This window comes from Leptidea sinapis, chromosome 35 (genome assembly GCF_905404315.1).
Source record: "Leptidea sinapis chromosome 35, ilLepSina1.1, whole genome shotgun sequence".
Classification (NCBI taxonomy): Eukaryota; Metazoa; Arthropoda; class Insecta; order Lepidoptera; family Pieridae; genus Leptidea; species Leptidea sinapis.
The window spans coordinates 4,039,893-4,062,565 of NC_066299.1; the positions used below are offsets into that span (position 1 = coordinate 4,039,893).

Here is a 22,673-nt window from a genome sequence, read left to right on the forward strand (position 1 = left end):
ATTTAGTATAGATACTTAGTTTATTTGTATATAATCAGTAATCGATCATATAAGTAACTACTAGGACTAGCTGTTTTAATGTTAGCAGTAAGCTAACTGTTTCAGAATCTTTTAAATAATTAATATTCTGGGTGTCGATAAAGTATTGTATGCAACTGTTGATAATTAGGTATTAAAACACTCATGCGATACTATTATCACACTCGGCTTTGCCTCGTGTTTCAATACCCCTTATTACACAACAGTTGCGTAAATAACTATAACCCTTTATTTATTTAGGTTCATAACGAGGTTGCCTTATTGCCTATATAGTTTACTACCTAACTTAAGTTTATATTATATTTATAAGTAGAGTTAACTAACACAGAATGGTCACACAGAATGATTCAATAACGTCGAGAAAAAAATCGTCCACTCACCTTGGCCCCATGCGGGAAGTCAAACAGATAATTCATAATTTTGTCGGTGAAGTTGTAATCGCTGTTCGTCAATATGAACACTTTCGCTCCGCTCTCGCGTATCCGGGCGAGGAACATCGGCAGCCTCTCGTCCTTCTTCAAATACAAATCCAGATTCTCAATGGTCTTCTTCTTCAGGTCGCCGTGGATGTGGACGTAGTCGACGGCGCTTCTGACGTCTTGGAATATTGAGTTGAAAGACATCGCCAGGTCGCCACAGCGAACGCCATTTTTGACCCTTCAAAGATATATTTATAGTCTTGTAACAGAGTGTAAACAATAGATTTTACACAAATAAAATTTGAAAAACAAACTTTGTGAACGGTGCGGGATTCGAACCCACTACCTCCGGCGTTCCGTGCCCGTGCTCTAACCAACTGAGCTAACCGTTCGAGTGCCGCCTCGTTATAAAATTCTGGTTTCTTTGTTCAACTCTCATGATGAAGCCACAACCTGAACCCACAACATTCGAATCCCGCATCGTTCATAAAGTTTTGTTTTTCAAATTTTATTTGTGTATTAATCCTAGAAGTGAGGGTTATCACTTTAAAACATAACATATTGAATAGATTTTTCGACAAAGAGAGGAGGTAATTTAATGATAATTCCTTATACTTCTAGATAGCATGTGAAATTCTTAAATAGTATATCTCATTACGAGAGCGGAAAGCCTGTCATTGCAAAGAGTTCCGACAAATGTCTACCCGAGCCAAGGCGCAGCCGAAGGTGAGGATTGACAGTCGGAACGAGTTGCAATGACGGTTCTGCACGTGTACTGAACAACTATTTTTAATACAGTTGCGAAAAATGAAGCATTTTAATAGAATAATAAAAACACAATAAACTCAACTAATGATGACTACAAAACTAAAAATGATTAGATTGAGTTCTTATAACCCAGGCTGTCCGATCACGAGCTGTGGAGTAATAGGATTTACGACAGAGTCATTTTTTTTATAAAACATTTAAATTTATTTATAGATAATGCCTGAACAGTGGCTGGGACTTTATTATAAAAGTGTATACATTTACCCTTAAAGCTATTATGTATCTTATGAAGCCTACTAGAATTAGTTACAAGCAATCCCTTATTTCTAGTGTTATAATAATAAAAATCACTATTAAGAGCAAAAAGTTGACGATTTTAAATCGATAAGTTATGAATCATAAAATAGATAATATAAAGTACCTGGTATATTGCGGTGAGTTTGTGAAGAAGTCTATAAGACAGGCTATTAAATATGTCTCCGGTAAATTGAACAAGGTGTTCAATACATACACTCTAGATTCATCTAACGTTAAGAATTTGTTTGGATACAATTCGTACACTTGCGAGCTGGAACAAAATGGATAAAATTAGATATTTACGACTGGTAAAAACAAATCACTGGATTCTTGTTGTGGATGGGCAGGGCGAATCAATTACCATGAGTTGAACGTCCCACTCGTCTTGTTCCTCGTTTTCATAAAAAAAAAATTTAGATTTGTATAAAATAAACGGCCTGTACTTGACATACGATAGAAGTGAACACTTAAACAAGGCTGTTAATCATATGAAATACAGAAATTTTTGTTCTATAGTCATATAGTATTAAATTTACAATAGAACTAGTCTAACTAGTGGGAGGCTCCTTTGCACAGGAAGCCGGCTAGATTATAAGTACCACAACGGCGCCTATTTCTGCCGTGAAGCAGTTATGTGTAAACATTACTGTGTTTCGGTCTGAAGGCCGTCGTAGCTAGTGAATTTACTGGACAAATGAGACTTAACACCTTATGTCTCAAGATGACGAGCGCAATTGTAGTGCCGCTCAGAATTTTTGGGTTTTTCAAGAATCCTGAGCGGTACTGTATTGTAATGAGTAGTGCGTATCAATTACCATCAGCTGAAGGTCCTGCTCGTCTCGTCTCTTATTTTCACAAAAAAAAAAGTCTGGAACAAATAAGTTTTATTAAGATTAAATTACATAGCATTTATTTTTATTTGTAACAGAACCGGACAGACTAATAATATTTGATTTAATTGTAATTGTGTAGTTATTGTTTTGGGAATTATTTCTCTGGTTGATTCCCCACTCCCTTAGTGGAATCGTGCCCAATTTATACTTACAAACGTAAACCCGAAAAATTCTATTTCCTAAATACTATTCATTCAATCCCATTAAATATATTCAGCACGCGTAAACTTATATATAAATTAGACATTAATGATCACTGTAGTTCAGTATATAATTAACATCATCATCATCAGCCGGACGATCGTTCCTGCGCTACCCTCATCCAACGTATTCCGGCGATCTTGACCAGATCGTCAGTCCATCTTGTGGGGGGGCCTACCAACACTGCGTCTTCAGGTACGTGGTCGCCATTCGAGGACTAATCTGCCCCACCGGCCATCTGTCCATCGAACTATGTGCCCTACCCACTGCTACTTCAGTTTCGCAATCATTTGGGCTATGGCGGTATATAAAAATATTTTAAAATTATAATCATAACAAACAAATCATCTTACTGTTTAAGAAATTCAAATCCATGTACACAGACTAGTATATTACCATAAGCATCCACTTTCAACAAGTTGCCGTATAATGTGTCAAACCAGAGGCCCCTGTGGAAAAAAAAACTTATTACGAATCAGAAGGTATAGTACAATGAAAACCCTAAAAATAGGTCAAAAGTCTCAAGTCTCAATAATAGTATATTACGCACCTAGGGAGAAACGTAGGTCATTCCTACCCGCGAAATATTGACATTCGCGGGTGGAAATGTCCTACTTATCTCACGTTATTTTTCTTCCCACCTGAATGAAAAGGTCGCTTTTAGTTCCTGGTACGAGAGACAATAGTAGTCTTGCGGGGGAGAGGGGGAGAGAATCGAAGCGAGCTTTTCATGGAGGTACGAAAAAAAAACATTTTTTTTTATGGAAGGCAGGATAAACGAGCGTACGGGTCGTCTAATGTAAAAAATAAGTGATCACCGCCGCTCACAGTCTCTTGCAACACTAAAGAAAACAAAAGAGCGTTGCCGGCTCTTTAGAAAAGGGTAGCCATGTCGTATCGTCCTGGACCACACAAAGGAGCTCATTCCACAGCTTGGTTGAGCGTGGAAGAAAGCCCCTTGAAAACCACAAAGAGAATTATGTATATTTTTTAATTCGTTTTGATTAATGTTGGCTCTGCTCTACCGATGAATTCATTTAATGTCGCCATCATACCTCCACGCAGTATAAATTTTAAAAAATCGGGTATAGATTCAGTAAATTATATCAATCACAACCATTCGAATAGAGATTATTTGAGTTTGAGAACGACAACCGAAGACCAGCTAAAGGTCACTACTTTTTCAATCTCCTCAGCACACAAACTCTACCTTTTTCGTTTCATAGCTTTGATTCGCCGTCGTTCGTTACATGTGGACCCGGAATAATAATATAACAATTTTTTCTATCGCTACTGCAGTAAATATGTTCATGTGAGTCTGTTAAATAAAATCTTTTCATAGACCAATGACGCAACATCACTCCAGCGCAATATATAATTTTAATATCTAAATATACTATCGTTATGTAAACATTAAGTCACCGCAGTTTATATAAATGTACGCTATAATTATTATTACAGACATTATTTAGAACTCCAATATTAAAAACTACGTTACTTTATAGCCTGACGACCTGTATAGCCGAGTGGTGAGCGATCCTGCCTACTAAGCTAGAGGTCTCGGGTTCGAATCCCGGTAGGTGCAAGCATTTATATAATGAATATGGATGTTTGTTTCCGAGTCATGGATATATTGTATTAAATATATCATTGTCTTGTAACCCATAATACAGGCTATATATGCCTAACTTGGGGCAAGATAATTTGTGTAAAAAGTGTATCAATATTATATTATGACTTATAATTTTGCGCTGGAAAGAATAAGGTATATATAAAACTAATATATAATAGCACATTTTTTTTGTTATGAATACAGCTGGTGCAAACAATTGTACTGATGCTGAATATAAATACTTGGTTGCGAGTAATGGCTCTATATATAGGTATGTATGTATGTATCTATATTGTTATAGTATGTACATGCATGTAGTCACTACATCGCATTAAATTTATAATATATCATTACTAGCTGACCCAGCAAACGTTGTATTGCCGATATTAAAATCGCGATACAAAAGTAACTGTTGATCGTAGATGGGTGAAAATTTATAAGTTGTATGTATTTTTTACAATTCATAATCTAACAAATTAAAAAAAAAATCGTGTGGACCACCCTTAACATTTAGGGGGATGAAAAATAGATGTTGCCCGATTCTCAGACCTACCCAATACGCACTCAAAATTTTCGTCTCCTCCGTTTCGAAGGAGTTTAACTACAAACACCGCGACATGAGAATTTTATATATTAGATATGTATGTATCTATATTGTATGTAGTCCCTACATCGCATTAAATAATATATCATTAAGTAATTAAAATAAGAATGATACTATTTGTGTAAGTGTATTAAAAAATTTATCGACGATATAATTATGTTTTATTTTTGTGTAAAAAGAATCGCCGGTTGATGTAATTTTTATTTTAACTCGCATTAAACTTGCAATTTCGCGAGTACATAAAAATAGACTCTATAAAATACTGGTAGAGTATTTAGACGAGTTTGTTCTCTCTCAGAGAGCCTTTTATAATTCGTAGGGTGGTAGTGATTTAGTTGACATCAAAAATAATATTCAAGAAATCTATTTTGAAAAAAAAACAAAATGAAATAAATAAATGTTGACTTTTAATAATGACACGACCGTACTAAATCAATACTCTGTTTTCAAAATAGGAATGATTCTCAACCAAAGCAATTTTTTTTTATAGAGTACGCCTGTATATGGTCAAAGTTTAATCACATCTTTATTTCATTGGCTATATTTGTAGATCCTGCTGCCGTATAACGGGTGCATTTCTGTGCTACTACTGCACTACGAAACTCAGGCAGTCAAAACACATTCTAATAAAGGTACGGACAGACGTGCTCAAAAAAAGCGTGCTTTTAAGTATGCTTAAAGTTATCATGCTCATGCATGTATGCTCATTACAGTACACACGTGCTACTAATGAGCACATGCTCAATAAAAGCATGCTTTCGTGCTAGTAATGAGCGCGTCTGTCCGTACCTTAACTTAAAAAAAAACAGGCTGCTTGCATCCAGTGAGACTCACAGGCGTCCGTCGATGTTTATAACGAAACACAAAAAATACCAAAGAGGTGCATCCATGCGTATGTTTTACAAATGTAATTACTGTACTTAGCTTTTATATCGTAAACACGTTATAACTAAAAATAGTAACGTGGTTTGAATTAGGCTGGCATGAGGCTGGAATAGTTTCCAAATCAATAAATATATTGGAAATAGATTTGAGAAAGAAATGCTTGGATGATTCTCTCGTATGGAGAGTTTTAAACGCAGTATATTCAAAACATACAATTGAGGTTTTATTAGGGCCAAGAATATTAAAAGTATTAAAACACTTACCCCCTTATTCACAATGGTCCGCTAACTTTAAACAGCCGCTTAGAAGTGTTTTTTCTCACTCTAACTTAGGTCAATAGAAGAAGACAGAGTGAGAATTAGCAATGCTTTAAGTTACAGTAAGCAGACTATTATGAATAAGGGGGTTAAAGATAAACAAAGGAAAAAATTGTGTGTGTATGATGTAGATGTGGTAATGATTAAAACATAAATTCACATTTTGTATGGATGACTTTCTCCATATAAAATATGTATTGCACTTTCGGTTCCAATTTATCAGTAATAACATAGTCTTTATACCCGTCCTCGCCTCGTAATCCTCTTTCTTGTTGACAACCAACAATACACAATAGAGACAATATCGGACCTTGGTCCTATTTAGCAGCCTACGCCGTTCTGACTTCGCCGGGTTTAATTTAAAAGATAAAATATGAGTAGGTACCTAATCTTTAAAAAAAAACAAATACATAATCGAAAAAATTACTGACTTTAACGAGACTGTCGATCGCGTAATGTGCTGACTCTAAACCCCTGAAGTAAAGCAAGATAATTTATTGAATCAGGCGTTACTTTGCGGAAATCCATAATTATACAAATGATTCAAGTTTTCTTTAGTGTTAATTCCGCTAATATTTGTTTATAGACTATCAGACTCGTGCCGGATTTTGGCGAGACAACACGTCCTGAGGATGCCTCGTGTAGAGGCGAAACACGTGCCGAATTGTTTTAAAAACAAATATTGGCGGAATTAACACTAAAGAAAACTTGAATCATTTGTATAAAGCAAGATATTTTAAAACCTTACCTTACGGGAAACGACGGGTCGTATTCAAATTCGAGAATCTCTTCTGGGTAACCTTTGTGGACCAGCCTCTCTTTTGTCAAATTGAAACCTAGTGTTTCATACTGAGGCGATTTGTACTCTGAAACAAATAACAAATTTTGAGTTTGAAAATTAAAATTCCAGTAGCTGACCCGACAGACGTTGTTCTGTACATCTTAATATATATAAATTACGTGACACGTTGTTTGTCCGCGATGGACTCCTAAACTAATGAACGGATTTTAATGGGGATTACTTCGTGGAGTGCAGTTAAGTCCAACTTGAGAGATAGGATAGTTTTTATTACGGTTTGGGACCCATAATTATTGTTATTTCCATTATTTGTTTTGTATGGATATATTTTCTGTGAGAGAATTTATTGACGCACGGTTCGACAGTTCTGCTGTGAAACAATTTCTATATAAAAACATGGAGCATATGTTACGAAATAATTCTTGATGTTATGAAATATTATTGACAAAAACAGTATTTTATTTATTATGTATTGAACAACGTCTGTCGAGTCAGCTTGTAATAAATAAAATACTGTATTTTATGAATTTGTCAATAATATGTCGAAATATCAGGAATTATTTCGTAAAATATGCTCCCTGTTGTTAAATTGAAATGATTGTTTCACAGCAGAACTGTCAAACCGTGCCTCAATAAATTCTCTCATCGAAAATATGTCCATACATTACAAATGAAGACTAGCTGACCCGACAGACGTTGTTCTGTAGATAATAAAAAATATACGGATTAATAGGAATTTGCCAATAATATTTTAAAACATAAAAAAAATATTTAGTAAAAAATACTCCCTGTTGTTATAATGAAATTGTTTCACAGCGGAGCTGTCAAACCGTGCGTCACTAGTTTATCTCATAAAAATATTTATGGGTCCCATTTGAAATAAAAACTATCTCTCTATTTGGACTAAACTGCACTCCATGAAGTAATCCCCATTGAAATCCGTTCATTAGTTTAGGAGTTCACTGGAAACACAATATCGGGACACTGGATTTATATTAAAATACCATTATGTTAACCGGATTTGTACTGTGAGTAGAGTAACAGATAAAATAGAATCCAATAATGAGTTAATGAAATTTTCAAGCTTTAGAGGAACCTATTTCAAGACAGACGTCTAAAACGGATATCTGTATTAACGTAGTGTGACGAATCGTAACTTAAACGGTTGTTCTGACGAGACCGTTGATTGATATTGTCTTGTTAACGGACTCAAATCATTTTTGTTGACAACAATGAAAAACAGCTCGCGTCACCATACGTATTCTTTTTCTTTGGTTCCATAGCTTTATTCACTCTCGTTCGTTACATGTGGACCGGGCCTAAGAAATAAATTTTCACGGAGCAACCAATCGGACACGTACGTAAATCTAATAGCCGTAGATATAAATTTCACAATATTCCTTCAGCAACTAAAATCTGGATAAAATAAAACCTACAGGGTTGTTCGTGGAGGGTTACACATACATAGCAAAGCATCCATGACGTTCTATACATATAGATAAATCACGTCGTATAAAACAAACCCGAAATATGGCGCATGCCACCAACTACACCATAATAAGATGTATACATTGCCGCATTTACTCCTATGCTATTTAAAATATTCTTGTTCAATATGCAGCAATCTAAAACATTTATTCAGGTTACGTATGTTGAATTTAGAACCTGATTCGGACAGTGACAGTTGACACAGTTGACTAAGGAGAAAAGTGTGCATACATTGCCCTTATAATGTATTTAGAAGGTCATTCGATAGCACAACCGCGACGCCTTTTTTCGCTGCCGAGTACGCCACAGCTAAGGATACTACTATGCTACTGTTATCTAACTTATACGTCTCAACTATTATTTATAGTTTTGGATTTTCAATAATCCTTAGCATTACCTACCTACTACAGCATAAATGATTTGAGTTTTCTTTAGTGTTAAGGCGAAGGGTAAACAGAAAACACGCAATCAAGGTGTTTTTAGACAAGTTTTGTGGTGAAAATATAGCATTTGGAGCTATGAACACTACTGTATCCTGTTACACATAACCTTAAGTCTTATTTGTAGGTTGCTAATGCTTTAATGTTGGTTAAAGTTAACACTCCAGTACTATTATGAATTACCAGTTTTCTTTGCTGTTAAACAAGTTTTTTCTCCGCATGATGCATTTGCTTAGTATACTTCTCTCATAAAAGTTGTTTTTGTAGCTTTTACTTTTTTTGTGTAGGTACATTTATTCAGATTAGTAATAATGAGGATTGTAAGCAATTAAACTGTTTGTGCCTGTTAAAATGTTACATTTTCGACGCAAGAATTTTTTAAATATTGGCTTTGCTACATAGGAGCCGTGAACTCATATCGATCAAGGTCGCCGGCATTTAGTGTCGCCTTAATTCCGCCAATATTAGTCTTTAAACAATTTCGACACGTGTCTCGCCTCTACAGGAGGCATCCTCAGGACGTGTTGTCTCGCCAAAAGTCTCGTTCCAGATTTTGGCGAAATGAACACTAAAGAAAACTCCAATCATTTATATAATTATGGATTTCCGCAAAGTAACGCCTACTTCAATAAATTTTCTTACCTACTACAGTGCAATGCACACAAATTTACCATGAGGTGGATGTCTTGTCATAAAATGAAAAATTATCTGCCTACTTCAAAATTTGTTATACAAATGCCAAATAATGACTGCCAAGTTAAATGGTTTATTGTTAATCATAGCTCTACTTGATCCACTGACCTGTATAAATACCACTGGACAGGCTGTTCCATATGTTTGACAGAATTTTTTTGTGCCTATTTGAAGCGCCACTCGCGAGCGTCCAGAGAACTAATTTTGACGTATAATACAAATGGCTGCGAAGGAACATACAATACTGTGAAGCATTTTTGCATTTCAAATTAATTTCGTTCGTTTTCCATGTTATTTATACTTCAAGAATCAACTTAATATAGTACACATTCTTTTTCGTAAATAGTTTCCTACCATCTATCGATGTTTGCTGAGGTTGTCATCACTAGTTTTAGTACCGCAGACTCTCGCTACATGGCCAACAGCGCCAAAATGGCGAATATCAAAACAGGCACAAAAGCACTTTGACAGCCGCCAGTCTAAGCTATTATTATTCTTAAAGTTGTACTTACCGGCCAGAGTGTAGTCCATGTCGAAGCCGTAGAACTTGACATTCTCCAAATGCAGCGATCTGTTGACGAAGATCCTGCAACAATATATGCCATCATTAGCAGTCAGAAGCGGGCTCGATTACCATACTCTACGCTGCGGCTGTAACTAGGACGAGAAACACTAGAGATTGCGGTTTCAGATGAATGCTATTCATTACGTTAGGCCTTGTATTCAATAGACAAAGAAAACAGTGTTTAGCGCATTATTTAAATGTTCTACGCTTTGCAGCAAATACCCTCAAATAATACAAATGAAACATTTTTTTATGTTTATACACTTCTAGGATTGACACACAAATAAAACTTTGAAAACAAAATTTTATGAACGATGCGGGACTCGAACCCACGCCTCGCGTTCCGCGCGAGTAGTCTGCCAACTGAGCTAACCGTTCGGGTGACGTATCGTCATAAAATCTTGTATGCTTTGTTCAGCTCTCTCTTGAAGCCACAATCTGAGTCAAAGACCAAGTCAATTTCCTAATATGCAAATATTGGGGTTGAGCAGGTTATCAACTGTAAAGTAGATCCTGCAGATGAAGCCACAACCTGAGAGTTGAACAAAGCAAACAAGGTTTTATGACGATACGTCACTCGAACGGTTAGCTCAGTTGGAAGAGCACTCGCACGGAACGCGAGAGGTCGTGGGTTCGAGTCCCGCATCGTTCATAAAATTTTGTTTTTCATCAAATTTTATTTGAATTCAATTTAAATCTGTAACCAAAATTTATGAAGGCTGAGCCAACCATCCGAGTGACGCATGGATCGTAAATCTTGTTAAAGTCTTGTTCAACTCTTAGGTTGTGGCTACAGGATCAACTTTATAGTTGATAACCTGCTCAACCCTAATAATTGCATATTAGGAAATTTCCTTGAGATGTCGCTCTTTCAATCTAAACAATTTAGTCTAAATAAAATCTAAACTTCCTTAAATAGTTTTTTTTTTAATTTTGTGATCTCCTAAATTTTAAAATTGACAGATTTTTAAAAAAGAGAGTGCATTCAAATTTTAGATTCGTATTTGCGTTATTTTACTTTTAAACAGAGGTCAATTATAGTTGGTCTTAAATGTCGGCAAAGTTATTTCAAGAGGATAAGGTACACCCGATTTACAATTTAAAACTTCGCTGCCGTAATTTAAAGTTCGACTTCGGTCAATTAGAAGCGTCACGCTATATCCGAACCAACCTTGGCCTCGTCCAGACATAACGAACGACGGCGAACAATGCTAACAAACAAAAGTGAAAGAGTATGTGGGGCGATGCGAGTGAGAGAGCCTTTCGCTGGCTTTACTTTGATGCAAGGCTTACATTATTATTATTATTATTAGTATTATTTCTCAACCTTATTTTGCTCACCGCCCACTTTGAGAAAATGTTTTTTTCTAGAGTATTTTCGTGTATTTTTTGCCTTTTTAGACTATATTTTTTAATCTACCCACGCCCCATCTGCGCCATCTCAATGCCCCCTAATTTTCACTAGGTCTTCTACTGCCCCCCCGAAAGTCTCAAACGCCCACAAGGGGGCGTTATCGCCCACGTTGAGAACCTGCCATAGCTGTTGTATTGTAAGCCATTGCTGAATACATTGATTAGGTACAAATCTTTATTCATAAAATTCTTCCGTTTGTGTCGAACGTATTTAAAAACATTAATGTAATTTATATGAAACTTACAACTGAAAAGTGAAAAGCAGTACATAATAGAAGGGATTTCCAAGGAATTTTAAAATCGTTCAAACTATATAATAGCCATGCTTAGATCGTTTATATCTATCTATACGTCTATATAGACTGTGACAGCTGTGAAAACGTCGAAAAAAATTGTGTTTGGAACTAACCTCTGTTTTGAGCAATTCACGCTTACTAACACAAAGTGTCATATAAATCGCGAGTGTAAAACGTAGCCTGTCACGCACACTAATCCAATATACCTGGCCTGTTTTTGTCGCTTGTCTAACAGCAAGACACTCTATCTAGACGTATAAATTATGTAATTAACCATGTATTCAAAACGGGCGCTGAAACGCTTCTATTAATTATGCATACGAATTACGTACAATAATTAGCTACGTAGATATTTAATACATAATATAATTACGTATAAGAGTGACCCTTGATATAGCTAGCATGAATGTTGATGCAATATTACCAGATATTCAAATAATCTGTGATAATAATTAATTGGTCAATTCGTAACAAAAAATAATATTCACAGTTCGCCGCTATCTTTCTTATCTTATCATGACATAGTCGGTCAATGTATGATTTCTTAAAACATAATATTAATCAAAGATTATAATTACTGATGGGATAATTATGGCTGTACGGATCCTCAGCGGTAAGCGAAATCTAAGCCCTTTCCGTCATTCTAAACGGGTAATTATGAAAATAAAAAATCGACAGACCTTTTAAAAAAATACATATAAATAAATATATACTAATATTGTTTTATAAAAGTAAAAGATAAATGTCTAAGCCCTATGTAACAAATTTCTTTAAGATCTTTCGCTGGCTTTAGTTCGGTGTGTGTGTACAGGGCTTTATACAACTTATCAAGACACTATTATTCCATCGTTCACAAAATATTCCGTTCAATTGACGGAAACTTTATAACGTATAAGTTATCTACTATTGTTTTTGAACTTAACAGCTCCGAATGTTATATTTGATCGAAAATCTAATTTAGTTTATCTGAAATATATCTCTACTTATATATTATTGGAGAGCGGAAAGTCAGAATATTTTTTTTTCTTATTATCAGATTCCCGGAGCGAGCATGTATGAAAAGAGTAATGAATGTAGAGGAAGCACGTGAGGTTTGTGGGGATAGAAGCAAGTGGCGTTCTGTTGTCTCTGCCTACCCTGACGGGAACAAGGCGTGCGTAGGGCTTCAAATCCCGCGGCCTGTATTCAATCTCGGCATTTGCGAGACTACGAATTTTCAATCCCGCGGGATCTCGGTATTTGCGGGACCCCGCATATTGAAAATATATATGCACATTTTAAAACAATGAATTTATCAACTCACATTTATTTACATATTACTATTAAAATTAGATCAATCAAATTATGCTGTTTTTTTCACAAAAAAAACAGTTTTTTAACAAATTCTGAATACAAAGCAAATCAAAACTAAACAAATCATTGTCAAAATAATACACAAAGCAAAATTAAAAAATCAACCAAAAAAAAAACACATTTTAAACTGATAAATTATTACTTAATTATTAAGTTCAGTGTCCGCTTTTTATCTTAACTGAAAATGTTTGCGAAGGAAACACAACATGTCCAAACAGTCGTTTGACAAACTACTGCGTATTTTAGACGCAATATAGCCTGCAGCAGAAAATGCCCTTTCTGCTTCCACACTTGTGGGCGGTTATTCCTTTTAAGGGTTTGTACGTGAATGAAAGATTCATTAAACAACATGTATCAATAAACTTCAAGAAAATACGAAATAGTAAATAACTTGAGTTATTAAGAATATTATTTAACGCAGATTATCCTATTTTGCATCGCATGCACGCGTTTTTCAGTCCCGCAATTCCCGCGGATCCCGCGCCATGGATTAATGGCATGGATAATGATCCCGCAATACTGAGATCTCGGTATTGCGGGATCCCGCGCCATTAGGATTGGAAGCCCTCGTAAGCCCTAGTAAAATTTACAGTCTGACAGCGCGATTACCAGAGAAAGGATATGAGATATCTTTTGCACTTCCAAATAACATTAAAATATGGAGGGCATGACACCAAAGAGAAAGAGCTCAATGCGTAGGACAGGCCTTATTGGCATCAATCTCAACATTAGCTTCGGCGGTACAATGTAAGCTGCTAGAAGGTGGAGTAGGATATAGATCGAGTGGTGATGGCTTGTCCACGAGTCATGCTCGTGAAGAATTACATATAAATAACATTATTGTATTACGAGCTTCTTCTCCCCGTAATTTTTAACGCGTTAAATTCAAATTCCTTTGAAAATCCTTCAAAATTTTGGGCTTAAAAGTATATCCATACAAGGGCATCCGTCAACCCTATAACCCAGTTGGACTCCTAATACCTATAAATTGCCAATGCAAACATGTAAGTCAACCAACTGAGGTGAGAGAGCGCGGGGTACTGAATGCTCATTGGTCAGGTTATTATCACAACATATCGTAAACAATCGCTTCTGTGGATTTATATAAGATCTAGGTTACCTAATGGGGTATATCTTAGCTTTCGCCCTTTAGGCGTCTATAGGTAATAAGATATATATTATATAACCTACCTATATATATTTCTGTGCCTCCGACGTACATTTAATATCCGGACGACCGAGCCTTTCTCAGATTTTTTAGAATGTACAAAACAACCAAAAACAAAAACTAATAGGACATCTGGGCTTGAACCGGGGTCTTCTGCCTTCCGAATCACCCAATGATCTGAGCTATTACAGTCTTGTATGTTTAGAGGCGAAATTTACCTTTGTATTCAAATGTTATTGTAGCTGTTTCTCATTAAAACACGGATAAAACTACATTTTTTTAAATTGAAATCCCTTGTATACTAAATTTTATGAAAATCGTTGGAGCCGTTTGCGAGATTCAGATTATTTATATATATACAAGAATTGCTCGATTAAAGATATAAAATTTACTACTGCGATACAAGCTTGTATATCACCAGGCAAGAGTGCAAAATCACAAGATAACCAACGTGATTTTATATTGACATTGGACATGAATTTCTTAATTGAAGGATAATTAAAACTTGACTACGTCATTACTTATATTACAAGAACGTTCTCAGAAATAACGCAAAATAACATTCAAACTGGAGCATAGAACAGTTGCATGACACAGATATTAAATGTGTAGCCATGTAGTTATTAGATCTACAAAAAATATAAAATAAGCCCTTTTAATTATCACACGAAATAAATTTTAAACAAGTATTAATATCATTAATCACTACTCTACTGAGTTCCAAGATTTGCAGGTACATATTGTTTGGGTAAATTTTTTTTACGCCTTCGCCTGTATGGGTTCGCGTATCTATGAATGTAAAGGAATCATTAAACGTTATTTTCAGCAAGTTTAAAATCTAAATAAAAAACTTTTGTTTTTACATTAATTTGAAGCTATTGAATCTATACAGTATTATTTTTGTATTTAGTATAGGTATGTAAATTAACTGTTTTATATTTTTTATTTTTTAGCATAAACATAAGAATTTATGTTAAATTATTGTATATAACATAAATTAAGTAAAGGATTATTTAAAGACGTTATTTTCAAGATACCTGTTATAATTACTTATTGTATCCTGTATTGTTTTTTGGGTTGTCTGGAAGAGATCGATAAGACTGCCCATTGCGTACCTATGACCTTAATTAGCTTAAGATCTTTTTTTATATAAATTTTTATTTTTAAGTCTGAATGGCATACAATAAAGTGTCTATCTATCTATCTATCTAGATTTTTGAGTAAAAGTAACATTTTTATTTTAGTAAACCGACGTTTCAAGACCTTTCCAAATCTCGTTTTCAGGGGAACTGAAAAATCTAATCTTATAACAAAGTTAAAATTACACGCGTTTTAATCCTTTGAATTTTTTTTTTAAATTAAGCGTTAATTAAAGAAAATACTAAGTTCAATCCTACAATATTTTACAACATTGTTATAACATTGGCGATGTAATCCATCTAACCTTGTTGTCTGTCTGTAACAAACAATAATCCAAAAACGGTTATTTTAACAGAGTTAACGACAGTAAATCTGCAAGGTAAAGTTAAGTTTTGTTTTACACAATATCTTCAATCGCTAAATTTATAATAGAAATATTGAAAGCGACTTAATGTAGGTATGAACTGTAACTATAATTAAAATATTACACAATTATGATTACAATGGAAAGTTGGTTGGACAGATAATTATGTAAATACCTAGTCAACCTCAATACATGGGTGTGGGCGTCTGGGCGCGCATAATACAACCTAGTTTTGCATCCATTTAAATTCTATTACCTAAATAATAAAACGTGGACTTCTCGGAAAATTCCTATAAAATTACATCTTTGATCTTATAAACTTCGTAAGTACGCGAAAGATTAACGATTGCAAAATAATTATATCGTTTAAATAACTCATATGCAAACGCTTTTAAGCAGGAAGCCCGATGAAATCAACAAACTTCTCGGAAGGCAGACACCACATATTATGTTTCTTTATACAAATATCATTTCTGCGATGGGTATAATTTCACATAAAGGGCGTTTCATTCCATTTCAGCCGGAAGACATCCACTGCTGGACAAAGGGCTCCCCTAAAGATTTCCATCGCGATCGGTCCTGCGCTGCCCTCATCCAACCTACAGCGGCGATCTTGATCAGATCGTCAGTCCATCTTGTTGGGGGGCCTACCAACACTACGTCTTCCGGTACGTGGTCGCCATTCGAGGACTTTACTGCCCCAACGGCAATCCAGCCGTCGAGCCATATGCCCTGCCCACTGCCACTTCGCAACAACCATCTGGACTGTCGGTGAATAATAATAGATTGTCGATAATATTTTCATTTGCGCTTCACGATTGCATTTTGCAATTCATAAGTCACTGTAATGCGTCGGGTTAAAGTATAATTTGTCGACCGATCTGCAGCGCATTTTTTTTGCAACATTATATTTCGTAAATCGTTATCAGCTGAACATGATCAAGCCCGAATGTTTACTAAGTGCGCACAAGTCTCAATGTCATCCAATTCATTGGGCAGGTCAGGTGCTGTTCTGACATTAATATTGGCAATACGTGCATTACGCCGATTAATAACGGCGTCAGGCGTGACAGTTCCGACATATGCCTCGACATTGGGCCATTTCGATGCCAGAAACTGCAAACTTGTTACGGAACGAGTGCCAATTAGCGTTACTCGCTGTTCATTTCCTTCCAGCAAATCCAGAAATTCCAGACATCCAAAAATAGTTCCTTATGTCAATGCGTATAATAATACTTGATACTAAATTCCTAGAGTGTATCAATGTCAATGTGTGCAGTGTTATTGATATATTTAATATGAACTCGACTGAATTACTCCTCAGTTAGTAAGGAATGCCAACAAGGATTGACTCAGCGTTCTCAAAACAATGACCTTTCATCGCTTACTGTGCTTTGTTATCACAAGTATAATATGTCAATTCTTCGAATTTTCAATAGGTTCAAGCTATCGCAAATTAATTTCAATGAAAGAAAATAAATAAGATTATAAGTACCTAAGGAAATTCAAATATTAACTCGTTTTTTACAATGCTATTAAAATTACTAACAAGCTGGTGATATACCCATGTCATACCGTTCTGAAAACAATGCACAGTGTAGAGGAACGCCACGACATCCAGATAGTAGGAATGATATCCTAGTTTGTGGCGTGACGCGCTTACCGCGGGATCTTCTGACGCGGGTGGTAGAAGACTAGGAGTTACGACGTACTCGTCCCACCACCCAGCTGATAGCCCAGTACCTCTACAGGGCTTGATCGCTAGGGCCACCCGGGGCCACGATGAACTGACCTGACCGCCGCGCCCAATACCCTTGATTGGGAACACTACCTCAAAGGGGAGCATCCGCTTCCCCACCCGATAACTTGGGCCTATTCATGCCCAGCATAATCCAGATATATCTGATCCAGGGGGGCAAATTAGCCCTTAGAACTTACTGGTGATGTGAGAAGGTAGAATTCGGCGGCACGAATTAGTACAAACAGCTCTTCGACCACTCCCCGCTTTAAATGCAGTAGAAGACACACTATGAAGCGACGTCTCTACGCAACGACAAGTAATCCAGCCGTTCAGAGAAGACTGTATCACCGAGAATTCGAGCAGCTTTGCGTTTCGAGCTGGTACTGGGTTGTACCAGGCCATAAATGAGAGTAACACTCCATATGAGGAGAAACCTGCGCTTTGTAGAGCGCTAGAATGAGGACTAACTTTGTGGGCGAAGCTTTGTCTTCAACACACAGTATCAAAACCCTACAAAAAGTAAAACCCGGTATAAGAATACTATTAGATGCGTCTCATTCCATTTTTTCCTATCTGATATCTTCCTGCTATCTTCAATATGTTGTGTGTAAATTTCCTCTTATGTCCTAAAAATTTTTCGTGAGCCTTGATCATGTTGTTGTTAGCAGTCTATCTCTTGTCGTTATTCCTGACAAAGTATCCTGCCCATCTCCATTTAGTTGAGAGGAGGCCTTCCTGCTCCCCTCCCCTGCCAAATGTAAATTCTTCCCCATGTTTTTCTAGTTTCACTCTACCGAAAACTTGAAAAAAATGTTTTCATTGTACTGATGTGTTTTCCATTTATCTTATTGGTATTGAACAGCATGTATATAGTTATTTGTAGAGTTCTGTCTAAAACCTGCCTGTTCTACTGTCTCGTTTTTATCTATATCAGTTTTATTCTAGTCGGAATAATTAATGAGTTTATATGTTATAGATACGAAAAGGTAATTAAACAGTTACAGTGCAATGTACCTAATATTGCACTTATATCAATATCATGTAGGTAGGACATTAGTTCGTTATACACTCACATATTTTGTAATATAACAACGAATAACGATTTGTTCTTTGACTTGTGAGACCTTTGTAACTCGTAAAATTTCATGATTTATCTGATTTATTTATAGTTTGATTGATTTGATTCAAAAGCTTGTAATATGCACAGCTTCAATGCATCTCAGAAGTATTTGACGTTATGAAACATGTGATTTTCTTATGGAGAATAGTCTTGACCTACGGACAACAAAGTAATCTTATAGGATCACTTCCTGATGTCGTGTATTGTTCTGGCCTGCTAGCAAATATCCTTATAACTAATTCTAGTAGGCTTCATAAGATACATAATAGCTTAAATGCATACACTTCTACAATAAAGTCCCAGCCACTGTTCAGGCATTATCTATAAATAAATTTAAATGTTTTATAAAAAAATGGCTCTGTCGTAAATCCTTTTACTCCACTGCTGAATATCTTAATGATCGGACAGCCTGGGACTAGATTGTGATTATTTTATACCGATAGAAGTGACTGTACAATATTGTATATTTTTATTGAAAAGAGCGCAAAAAAAAAGAATGCTGGGAGAGTTTCTTGCGCCGCTTCTTCTCTCTCAGAGAGCCATTTGTTTCCGAAGCGGTAGTAGTATAAGAAATGACATCAAAAAGAATTCTAAAGGAATCAATTTTGAGAAAATAAATGCCTTTTATGCCTTTTAATGTCAAAAGAACAGGCTTAAGTTATCGTAATAAACTTAAAAATATCAACAAATGAAATGAGCTCGATTAGGAACGATTTTGGAAGAACACGAAACCGTAAAGTGGACTTACTCATTGGGAGCAGCTGTATATCTATCTCCCTTTCCATACGAAGAACCATTCGTCATCACCGGTGAGTATTCTGATGTTCCATTCGCCATGACCTCGTGGTACCTCATGACACTCCACTTAGACTTAGATTCTATTGAGTCACAGGCTCTGGAGTACAATTATATCCAAAAAAACTTGTGTATTTATCACTGATAGTTATACTGGCATCAATAATGTTCAACTCCCACGATGTTTTATAAACAGTCCTTATTCTAAAGCACTCTATGTAACCACAGAGCAAAAAAATTGTTAAATACAGGAAGTATATAGTCGAGTTGATATCCTTGACAGTAACGAGATAAAAATGCGGTAATAGGTCCGCCGAATCACGCCTTTTGTTTAGCGTGAATAAATATTTATACGGCATTTAGTGACCTATGTACGCGTGTGTGGACAAAGTTTACTTTGGTTATAAGCGAATTTAAGTAATATATCATATGGCGCCTAGATATTTCTGTCAATATGGAAATGCTGAAAAAACTGAAAAATGCTTAGTTTTGTGAGATTTCGTAACTTAGGTGGATAATACAGCCGTTGTATATACGGCTTCGTTATATATTCTATGCATAAAAATATCATATGTATAGAATATATATACGAATATATATTTTTATGCATAGACTTTTATGGCATGTACCTATAATTTTATGGTAATCCGCGATACTCAATAAGGAAAGCAAAATATTTTCCTTACATGTGGTTAGCGTGTATTTGTTAATTGTGTAGTCGACTTTAGATGAACACACCAATATTAACTCTTTGATACACCCGAAAAAAACAAAATTAAACCAAAATAGCCACACTCTATAGATAATTCATGCACCTAACCTACAGACCACAATAACATTTAAAGAAAACATTTCTATTTGATATTTCATCCATTTATAGCTACAAAATGTTACACTTTTTTAACTCCTTTTGAATTTTTCTAGCAAGACGTAAATATGCTTTAATATAATTTAGATTTATACTAGCTGACCCGACAAACGTTGTTTTGCCATATAAATTATTTTTAGTGTTAGACCGTTTCTTGGACATTGCAACATTATTTTATTTTTCTAAAATAAACGTAGCCTAAGTTACTCCTTATTACATCAGCTACCTGCCAATAAATGACAGACAGACAGAAAGACAGACAAAAATTGTAAAAAAAAATATTTTGGTGTATGTGTACCATATTATATATATTCATAATATCCAATTTTTATTTATATGTATAGATAATTCACACAATATTTTTATAAATTATAGCCTATATGTTATTCTGGTGTGTAAGCTATATTATTGTAAAGTTTCATCAAAATCCATTCAGTAGTTTTTGCGTTAAAGAAGTTCAAACATACATCCAGACATACAAACTTTCACATTTATAATATTAATAGGATGTACTTTAATAAGCTGTATGGAAAAGTTTCGTTTTGACTGGTTACGATTATATATTTAAAATATATACAAGTATCAAACTACTAAAGTTAGAGAGGGAATAGAACTGGGTATAGTAATTCTGTAATTATGTTTATGTCGCTCATGTCTGTAATGGAATGGGAAGGGGATGTTACTCGGTCCAGCCGTGTCTGAGCTCGCTAGGGGACCGATGCTACGAGGCAGATCAATACAATATCATTTCAACGTAGCCCATAACAGAACTAAACTACTCCATAAGGTTATTTAGATATAACCGGTACTTAGTTGTTTCGTATCTCAAATTCCTTTCCAAATGAAAAAGTTGTTATCCTTGAACAATGATTAGGTAATTGTTTAAGTCGTATGTTTATAAAACATTGTTTACAACTAACGTTAACCACAGAGGTTCGATTTACAACAAAATAAACAACACAATTCATCCTGTTACTGTCAGGATCAACAAATACTCGAACAACATACTCTCTGAGTCATAATCAATGACAAATACAAAATTGCACAATACGCTAATCACAAACACACTATATTGAATGGCCGATTTGTTACAACGACACCATACGATAATCGCGACGATTAAATTGAACAGACCGTAACGAAAGGTGGCGTCGTCAATGTACGACGTTTAGGCGTAGACTGCGTCAATCTGTTCACATCGGTACAAGACTGGGGAGCAGTTTGGTCATTGGTGACGCTGTACGCTCCGAATTCAAAACACGGTCGCCAATTGTTCGCACCTACTTCAAACAGCTGATTCACGATGTCAGTTTTACATACTGTCGAATAGTCACTGGATATTTTACAACGTTACGTGTTGAATTGTGCCACGCCGTAATTATCAACTTATAACATTCAGAAAACACCGGTCGTGATTACCTTATCTTTGCAACGACGATAACGTGGTTCAGGGCTCGTATGCTAGTAGGGTTTTATTTAGAAAATTAGTTGCACGAGATTAAATTTATTTTGAGTTTTAAGAGGAAAGATTAGCAGCAATTTTTCCAGACAAACGTACTCGACTGTTTCCTCTTTGGTTTTTAAACCTAGATCAATATTATTTCAAATATGATACAATACAGAATATTTCCTTTAAGTTTCCAAATTTTCGTAATAATAACTAGTGTCTTGGTGGAGGAAAAAATAAGTAAGTAAAAAAAAACGATAATTGAGTTACTCAAGATTCAAGAACTTTTTCGGAGCTGAAACCGAACTTATCACACTGTTCTTACCCGTTAGCGCGACAGAAATATTTATTTAGAATTGATAAATCTGAAAAAGGCCTAAGGTCATGTTACGTCACAACCATAAGACGCCTTGCAACAAGTTAAAAAAAGAAGAAAAGTAATCTACATACATAAAAATGAATTGCTGTTCGCTAGTCTCGCTAAAACTCGAGAACGCCTGGACCGATTTGGCTAATTTTGGTCTTGAATTATTTGTGGAAGTCCAGAGAAAGTTTAAAAGGTGAATAAATATGAAAATGCTCGGAATTAAATAAAAACAACAATTTCATTTTTCCTTTGGTGTGATGTCGTTCAGAAATCAAATTGAAATAATAGTTTAAAATGAATAACTAATTTGAATTTTTATATCCTCCCAACTTTCTCAAGAGGTAAAAAAGAAACTTAATTGTAGCTAACTATAGTTGGTAGATTATTTACAATTCTTAACTATCTATTAGATTAATTTTATCTTAATTGATAAAATACGGCGATACCTTCATTTAATATAAAGTTAATAAAGTTTCAAGAAATAAAGATTTTTATAAGTGCTACGTGCTTAGTCATGTGTGTACGCATACGAAGTCGCGGGTATCAGCTAGTAATTAAAATAATTATAATCACACTTAATG

The 22,673-nt window shown here is 35.3% G+C and overlaps 1 protein-coding gene across 5 annotated transcripts in view; it reads right to left on the reverse strand.

Moving 5' to 3' along the window:
• Nucleotides 1-22,673, reverse strand: part of LOC126975305 (cytosolic purine 5'-nucleotidase) — a 51,110-nt gene that overhangs the window by 21,997 nt on the left and 6,440 nt on the right. For 2 of the 5 annotated variants that reach the window (XM_050823124.1, XM_050823123.1), the window contains 5 exons: nucleotides 9,968-10,041; nucleotides 6,784-6,901; nucleotides 2,971-3,066; nucleotides 1,648-1,794; nucleotides 420-696 (listed from right to left, as the gene is read on the reverse strand). In XM_050823124.1, coding sequence (XP_050679081.1) covers nucleotides 420-696; nucleotides 1,648-1,794; nucleotides 2,971-3,066; nucleotides 6,784-6,901; nucleotides 9,968-10,041 — 712 coding nt within the window. Of the gene's footprint in view, nucleotides 1-419; nucleotides 697-1,647; nucleotides 1,795-2,970; nucleotides 3,067-6,783; nucleotides 6,902-9,967; nucleotides 10,042-19,363; nucleotides 19,625-21,286; nucleotides 21,477-22,673 lie in introns of those variants that run through there. The other 3 variants (XM_050823126.1, XM_050823125.1, XM_050823127.1) reach the window with 3 other exon arrangements.